This window comes from Nicotiana sylvestris, chromosome 2, assembly GCF_000393655.2.
Source record: "Nicotiana sylvestris chromosome 2, ASM39365v2, whole genome shotgun sequence".
NCBI classification, from domain to species: domain Eukaryota; kingdom Viridiplantae; phylum Streptophyta; class Magnoliopsida; order Solanales; family Solanaceae; genus Nicotiana; species Nicotiana sylvestris.
In genome coordinates this window covers 194633723-194642990 of record NC_091058.1, presented here as the reverse complement: position 1 = coordinate 194642990, position 9268 = coordinate 194633723, and the positions used below count along the sequence as shown (strand labels likewise).

Sequence of the window (9268 nt, the reverse complement as noted above, 5' to 3'; positions counted from 1 at the left end):
GTCCATGACCCCGGAAACGACCCTGACCCCGAACGAGCTCGGGGAGACATTGTCTGTAAAACCAACAGGAGACCGAAATAATAGAAGGCTGAAATATCCGTGACCGGCCGGATATTACAGCGGAAATCCCGGCACGTATCAATAAGGAACCGGCAAATCAACAAATCAGGAGATTTTTATCTTTTATAGATTGTACCTAAAGAGGGTCTGATTACTTGTAAAACACATTGTAACACTCATCCCAAAGCAGTATAATATTATTTTCTTTCTGTAAGCTACTGTTCTTCGGTATTTGATATCGTTTGAATTGCATCTAGTTCAAGTGAGACTTACTTTTAAGGCTATAGTGTTCAAGTCGTACGGTTTGAATTTATTTTATCATTGCTCGCTTTAATTACAATTCAATTTATCGCTTTGTGTCAAATTAATCCATGTATCCTGAAAACTACTTACAAATTCAATTGTTATCCGATTTTGAGGGTAAACAAAAGTTATAGGTTTAAAGACGGGAATAAATGTGAAATAACCTTGAATATTAAATTGCACTAATAATAAAGAAGAAGGATTCTATAGACCTTCAATTGGCCGATAGCCACTAGTATATGCCAAACTGAGATTATACATCTCTTCACTACACATTCCATTAGCATAGAAGTTCATGCACGAATAGTTAATACAGAGAAAAATACACCTCAATTTATAGGAAAATGACTATAAATTCTTGATAGCCTTTTTCCATGCTACTAAAAGTTACTTCTCAATACAATCGACTGTACATAATACAACATGATAAAGTGAACAAAAAGAATACAGACTACAATAAGCTGAATACAACACACAAGATACAAATCATAAGAATGAGTGGGAGATATAAATGGTTGTGCTGGCGGGAGGTAGCAATATCCAATGAAATAATCAAGGTGCCCACAAGCTAGCTCAGATAGCACCGTAATAAAAATAAAAAATAAAAAAGATATATAGATGGCTGCACATTGAAGGCTGCCTTACATTACAAGTTGCGCAAAGGACTGACCAGTGAGCAAAAACATTGAGTGGCTCGGTCCGAGCAAGAAAATCCACAGTAGGAAAGTAGATACTCCAGATCAAAGGGGAAACAGGAGAAGAAGAATTGATTTCTCTTATGTTTAAGCATATTCAGGATTCAGTGACAAAGCTTCCTGATATATCATGTCCTTAATTTGCTCTTCTCCTATTCCTTGTTGCTCAAAGTCGAAGGAGAATGGAACAGGGCAGATCGGTTCGTCACCTGCATCGTGGAGCTTTGCAAGGTAGGGATGATCTAATGCTTCCTCAACTGCATCCGAATACAAATACATTAGCGGATGAGCTTAAAAGAGAACAAACGGAATATGATTCAGCAAGAATCTTCATTTCGTGTGGTCTATGTGAAAATGTTGGCAAGTATCATCGTTTTATGTGGCCTATGCAAAATGAACTCTTTTTACTGAGGAAGAAAGAATGATAAGCTTTCCTAAAGATAAGCGATTATGAATATATTATTGGACTCTATAATGTTAAAGAGTTATTACATGCAAGGGACAAGTGTATTATGATTTTATTGCAAAGAGAGATACTTTTGAGTCAAAAGAGTCGATCGTTCAAGCTTTCCAATCTCTAAGATAGCAATACAGAATATGGAAATTACCTGTAATTCTTCTAGTAGGATCGAGTGTCAACATTTTATCGACAAGATCAATAGCCAATGGGTTCACATGAGGGAAAACTTCTGCTAACTGCTGGCGAGGATGTTGTGGGAGTTGCCTGATGTATCTCTTTGCATCTTCATTTTGGAGGAAGCCAAGATCAGCTTCTGTTGGGGTGCCAAGAAACTGAGAAAAGTAAAAGCCAGGATAAGCATTTTCTCGCCATAAGATTACTCATAATTGTATACTAATTTGTTGTTTTTTCCGGTCCATAATAAGCTGATGCTTATGTTTGCGTGGAGGAAAGGAGAAACATAATCAAAGTAAAATCAAGAATCCACATGGTTAAATCTTGTTCCATGTAAAAATGAAGTGTATATATCCTTATTTTGTTATTTCTTTCAAGAATCAATCTTTACCTCGGTTAACAAGCGTATTTGATGTACATGATCTTTTCCAGCAAACAAAGGTTTTCTATTCATAAGTTCCATGAAGATGCAACCGACAGACCAAACATCTATAGCAGCAGTGTAATCTGAAGAGTTCAACAAAAGCTCTGGTGCCCTGTACCATCTGGTTACAACATATTCCGTCATATTCTCGTTCTCTATGTTTGGCCTAGCAAGACCAAAGTCACATATCTTAAGATCACAATTTGCATTTAGCAAAAGGTTGCTCGGTTTGAGATCTCTATGAAGAACATTCGCGGAATGTATGTATTTTAGGCCACGGAGGAGCTGATACATGAAGTACTGCAAACAAAAAATTTTATTTAAGAAAAAAAAGTAATTTACAGAAAACTATCAAGATGCATATTAGATAGATTGTCGCAGTTAACTTGGTACAGTTTCGGGGGTGGATTTACCTGACAGTGATCCTCTGATAAACCTTGGTTGGATCTAATTATTTGGTGAAGATCAGTATCCATGAGTTCAGTAGCAATGTAAACATCAGAAAACTCCCTTCGTAAGGGTGGAGGAATCACGTCTCTTAAACCAATTACCTGCAGAGAATTTTTGGTTTCCTTGAATAAGCAAAAACTAGGAGGTACTTGTACTAAATGAGGCATCCAAATTGCAAATTGCCGTAAAGTTCACCATTATGAAGTCACATTATCCAGAATTATGCAGAAAGATGAAATAACAATCTAAACTATAACAAATACATTATTAAGTATCCACTAAAAATCTAGTCATCGTGCTATAGACAGCTGAAAGCAATAGAATTTGTTTATTCTCAGCTTCTGGAAATTCCATTACAACAAGGGCAGAAAGAAAGAACTGTCTGACCAGCAACGAGTTTGTTGTCTTTACCTACTAGTACTATGAAAATTGCTCTTTATTCTGGAGAATCAAATTTCCACAATTTTCAAGCCGACATAGAAAAGGAAGCAAAGACGATTAGAGAGAAGAAATTGTTCAGATTCAGGAATCACTTAAGTGCAAGAAAAAACTTATCAACAACCAATCCATACTCCATGTTTAATCAATTTAACTCAAGGAGCCCATATTAAACAGTTAAAAGGGCTATGCCTTTATATGAAATGTTGGATGATGTTTGCTATTGTAGCCTTGACAGGCTTGATTTACAAAAATCAAAAATGAACACGGTATTTCTATCATTCAATCAATTAACCCTCAATCCCAAACCAGTTGAGCTCAGCTATATGAATCCCCTATGTAGACACTATTCATGTCCATTTCACTCCAATAATCGATTAATTTGATAGAATAACTAGTTTAATCTAACCAATTGCCTGTGTTGCTCGGGCTCTTTGAAAATGTCACTTGGTGCGTATTGGATATCTGACACGGGTGTGGCAGCATTTGGAGAGTCCGCACAACATAGCCAGTTGCATATGGAATGGGGAGGGGGGGGGGGGCTGGCTAGTCTGTAAAGCAGTAGCATGGGATTCTCACTTCATGATCAGTAGAAATTCTCCTTCAATAACAACTCACAACATCAAGAAGAGTACCAGAGTAAGAAAAGGAACAGAAGAAGACTCACATTTTCATGGTCTAAATGGCGGAGGAGCTTAATCTCACGGAGAGTCCTCTTAGCATCCATGTAATTATCAAACGCATTCGCGATTTTCTTAACTGCAACCATCTCATTCAGCTCCGTATTCAACACCGAGCTTTACATACACAGACAGACAAAACACCATTATCGGCTAGAATTCGGAGGCGAATCTAAGATTTAAAGCTAGCAAATACACCACTTAGTAAATATACATATATTCAACATATATACACATATGTGGCGTTCCTGCACCTACTGGCAAAGGTATATAGAGCCTTTGTTAAATGGACTCAACTTAACCATACATAGATACAACCATCATGTTTTTTTGGACAGACTAAAAAGAAAGAATGTCATCTAAAATGAGGCACAAGTAGTAAAATTTTAGTTTTTTCAATATAAAATGACACATTTTACTACCTCTGTCCCATTTTATATGACATTTTTTCCTTTATAGTCTGTACCAAAAAAGAATGACACGTTTTCTTATTTAGGAATAGTTCAACTTTAAATTTCTCATTTTATTCTTAATGAGATAACTATAGCCACATAAATGACTATCATGTTTATAGCACAAGTTTTAAAAGTCATTTTTTCTTTCTTAAACTCCGTATCCAGTCAAACACATTGGCATAAATTTACTCATTTCAAACATACAATGAGTTCAGCGTTAAAAAACACTAAAGATTGAACTCATTAAGTTTAAATTCTGAATCCGCATAGTGTTGGATCCAATTTTACTCTCAATACAGAGAAAACACAAAGAGGAAAAGAACCCAAAGGAAAAACAATTTCATGGATAAAGAAAAAAAGAAGTTGAAGAAAAAGAAGGTACCAGACAATTCCATAAGCACCACGACCAATAGGCATAATAGGAGGACGATACTTGGTAGTGATCTCAAAGAAATTACCAAAAATATCATACTGTACATATTGTCCGCCGTGAGTTAAAACCGAAGGAAAATCAGGGAATTGACCTCCACCGGCACCCATATTTGCATCAGCCATGAATTAATTTCAGTCCTTAATCTAGCTCAAGAAAAGAAAAAAATATGTGCCTAATTAAGACAAGATCATATGAACATGTAATAAGTGTAAATATGAGCATATGTGTATATATATAGATATTAAATATATACATATAATTGTAGAGGGTGTAGGGGTCAATGAAGAAGGAAAGGGAAGGAGGAAGGAAATTTAGGGGAAAGGAGAAGAGGAGGACGCGTTAGGTGTACTGGATGCCCATTGACTGGAAAATTTATTAGAGAATAGAATAGATTTCTGGTTGTTTTCCACGTTACAGTTATATTAGCCGCCAAGTCAACGGTCTCCTATTTCCCCCCTTTGCTTTTGGGCAAGTCTTCTTGCCCATTACATAATTAGCAAGTCCAATTAAGCAATAGTTATTATGTGACAACTCGACCCTTCTATTTGCTTAATTGTGTTACTAATTATGTTTTGGAAGTGTTTATATATTGTTACAGTAATTTGTGACTTGTTGGTATAATCTAAATTGAATCTGAGGGGTTCGGACATGTTGGAAAGAAAAAAATTGTGCAGTAATTTTTTGTAGCAAGCTTCTGCCAGCGATCGAGAAGCTCAGCTGCCTAGCCGCCAACTTTGCGATAGCGAGCCAAGCCCATGCATAGGTCCCTGCAACTGCAGTAGGCCCTGTTATAAATTTGACAATTTTAAGTTTTCCAGAATTCCAACTTCATATATGGGATTTTGGACTGCCGATTGGGACATTTTGAACAAATAATCACCCATTGGGGATCGATATAATGACTTAAATTAGTTTTGAGTTAATTACATAATTTTACGTCGATTTTTACAATCAAATTAAAACATGACATTTAAGTAGGAAAATCATGGATTTGATGGGCTTTTAAGGCTCCAACTGGAAAACTAACAATGTATTTAGTCTCTGTAGATTATGGGTAATACGAAAATGTATTGAGTTAGTTGGTTTAACTCTGTTGACCATGGTTTTATTTTTGGCTGAATCCATACGGAGACATTTAAAGTTGGCACGATTTTTCATTTGGACACCTGAACTCAAGGGTGTTCCTACTGAGCACTTATACTACCCGAAACTTATTCCAATTGAACACTTCTTGTTGAGTTGACACATAAAGTGAGTTTCACTCGATATAGGCGCATGAAGACTCAAAAAATAGATTTTTTATTTTTTTCTTTTTTATTTGCTTCTTCTTCTCCCTCAAAAACAAAACAGATCTGCCATGACATCACTGGCCGAAGAGAATTAGCCGCACCCCCTTCTTTCTCTCGTGTAATACTAAGCGCATGACACCAATCTATTTAGTAAAGACTTGAAACAAATACTTGCCAAATTCTTGCTTCAATGTATGCATTAAGAGCTAACAGAGAGGAGGAGCAATGAAGTAAAGAAGAAAAAAGAGTTGATGCTAAAGGCAAATGTCTGCGGCTTGAGATAATAAAAATATCAGATCAATATCCTCATTCAAAAATAGGAGCTGTGTTCACACTTTCAGAGGAGAAGCTTTTGGAGGGATTTGAGATTCCCGGGTTCAAGCAAGAAATTGTTGAAATCTTGTTGCAGAGAACTGTGACTAAATGAAAGCCACCATTAATAGGGTCTTTAAAAAGCTTGAAGGTTTAAAATGGGTTACTTGATTTGATGAAAGTTTGAGAACTTAATATTGGGGCTGTCTTCGGATCGTCGTGGGGAATCTTTAGCTGAAGTTATAACAAATTTGGAGGAGTTTCTCTTAAAAATTTGGATTAAAATCGTGCTTAGAACAAGAACACACATGAAAATAGTGAAGAACACCAAGACCACTGATTATTTTGTTTATTAAATAGATTTAACATAGTTTTGTTTTTTTTTACTCAAAATAATATATGTCCTTTTTTTATTCGTCATTCGTCACGTCAGCAGCGAGTGCATTGCACAAACTTTGTAAGTTTGGCTGATTGTCAAAGAAGTGCTCAATTGGAATAAGTTTCGGTTAGTATAAGTGCTCAATAGGAATACCCTTAAGTTCAGGTGTGTAAATAAAAAATTGTGTCAACTTTAAGTGTCTCCGTATGTATTCAGCCTTTATTTTTTGAATTAACTTTGGAAGATTTAAGTAAGGTTTATATTTAGGGATTTTTACATTCCTATACCACATATGAAACCTTATTACCCTCAATGTTTAAGGTTTGATTTAATTACAAACCCGTATACCAAATTACCAATCCTAGACCATATTTAATTAGGGTCTAATTAATGGGTTATTTTTACTCCTTAATTAAAGGTATTCATATCTAATTAATGGGTAGTTTTTACTCTTTAATTAAAGGTATCCATATATCTCACGTTTCTCTCTCCTTACCCCTCACCCTCTCACCCACGTTTTTACCCATACCCCACATTCTTTTTACCATTTTCCCTCTTCTGTAACCAAACAAAATTCCCTCTTTCTGGAAAATGATTTGTTTGAATTCCGTTTCGACGTCACCTGGTCGAAAGGTTGCAGGCATCACCATCGTGGCCATCAAGATTGCAGGCATCACCATCGTGGCCATCAAGTATCATAAAACAGCATGGGCGATATGTTAGTGTCGATCCAATTAATGGTAAAAGACGTGATAATAAATCACTTCTAAACTTCTTCTCATATTTCTTGATTGGAATGTTATGAATTGCTATTTTGGCAGCTTTTATTTGTAGTATTTTGTAGAAATTTTGTAGATGAAGAGCCAATTGTAGAAATGTGACATCCACAATTAATCTGCAAATTGTTTGCAAATTTTTACAAAAACTACAAATTAATTACATTTAACCTACATTATAACTACAATCTGGAAACAATTTACACATGGAAGTTCTTCAAGTTGGAATTGGTCACAACTACATTTCTTGTTTTCTAGACACACAATGTACCGCTTCACACCATCCAACACAGTATGTATATGATCTGTTCAAGCCCTCACCTACATTTTCAGAACAAACACAAAAAAAACAATTACAATATTAAAAATATAGTATCTACAATATATCTACATTTTATCTACAATTTATCTACAAATTAACTACAAACTATAAGTAAACTACAATTTGCTTACAATTTATCTACAATCTGGAGATATTGTATATTAAAATATTTTTTTCCTGCACCAAATAAAGAAATTGTAGTCAAATTATAGATATATGTAGTAAATTTGTAGATAATATCATAAAACTAAGAAGACCTATTGCTGTTATTTTTTTCTTCCCTTTTTTGTTGTTCTTTACAAGCTTTAAGTTATTGTCATTGACTTCATTTTGATCTTAGCCTTGAAGATGTTGAAGGGGTTGATCAGTTGCGGTGGGAGGATCAGTAGAAGATAAGGGTATATGTAGAGGGTGGTGGATCAGGATCCTCAAACACCCCTAATCCTGCTGCAACGGAACTTGGTATTGAAGTCTCTCAAACCTCCCGTGATAGAAGAAACGACGAAGAAAAGATTTTTTCAACTTTGAGTTGTTGAAACTCGAAAATTTGAATTGTTCGTTATTTTTTTTTCGAGAATTTGATTTGTAGTTCTGGAGAAAAATATGTAGATGAGAAATCTCCTTTCCCTTTTTAAAAATTAAATTCAATGTAGAATCAATTAACACCAAGATTCTCTCCTTAATTTTAGGGAATATTCTGCCCTTTTAATGCCTAATAGTCGAATGGTACAAAATTTGTAGGCAAAACATGGACTGGGCGGGTAATTAATAAACAATGCACATTTTTAGTAATAAGGTTTTATATATGGTATAGATAGGAAAAAATCCTTTATACTTAAGAGATAAGTTCAATAGGTTTGTTTAACTCCATTAATTATTCTTTTGTATAAATCGAAGTCGTTTGGAGGAGATTAAGCAATTTTGGAGCAGTATTCTTATCTCGAATCGAGGTAAGTACAGACTTTTTGACCTCTAAAAGAATTTTTCCTAAAGCAATTTTGGAGCATGTTGGGTGGCTAGTTGTTACAAATATTATTGTTAATATGAAGCCTCATAACTTTTGAACACTGATTATGTGTCCAATAATATGATTCAGGCAACTCCAAAGTATATACAAAACCGACTGGGAATTTAGATTAAAATAAATTAGATTTCTGGTTGTTTTTCATGTTATATTAGCCGCCGAGTCACCGGTATCCTATTCATTACTTTTTTCTCCTTTTTGTCCTATTTTTTCTTTTGCCATTTGAGTTGGGTTGGCCTAACTGATTGAAACTTGCTTATAAAATAAGAATTAATAAGTATTTATTGCAACATATTGGGTCGGCTGCAGGTGGATATTCTGAGGTGCATGGCGGCTTCGACTTCGGGGAAAGGAACGGAGGGGGCACTTCGCTGTTGGACTTCGCCAAGGCATTTGAGCTGGTGATTGCGAACTCAAGTTTTTCGAAGTGGGAGGAGCACTTAGTTACTTTCCAAAGTTCGGTGGTGAAGACCCAGATTGACTATTTCCTCGTCAGGAGAGGGGATAGAAGGTTGTGCGAGGATTGCAAGGTTATCCCAGGTGAGACCCTCGCAACACAACATAGGCTTTTGTGATGGACGTTGGTATTATAAT

General features: G+C 35.5%; 1 protein-coding gene across 1 annotated transcript; it reads right to left on the bottom strand.

The window, feature by feature from the left end:
- Positions 1-674: 674 nt before the first annotated feature.
- On the bottom strand, positions 675-4793 carry LOC104247921 (mitogen-activated protein kinase 3). Its single transcript, XM_009804071.2, has 6 exons — positions 4522-4793; positions 3672-3801; positions 2530-2667; positions 2084-2416; positions 1667-1850; positions 675-1315 (listed from the first exon to the last, which is right to left on the bottom strand). Exons 1-6 carry the CDS (start codon positions 4692-4694, stop codon positions 1146-1148), a joined length of 1128 nt encoding a protein of 375 aa, XP_009802373.1. The 5' UTR covers positions 4695-4793; the 3' UTR covers positions 675-1145.
- Between the last annotated feature and the right edge of the window lie 4475 nt (positions 4794-9268).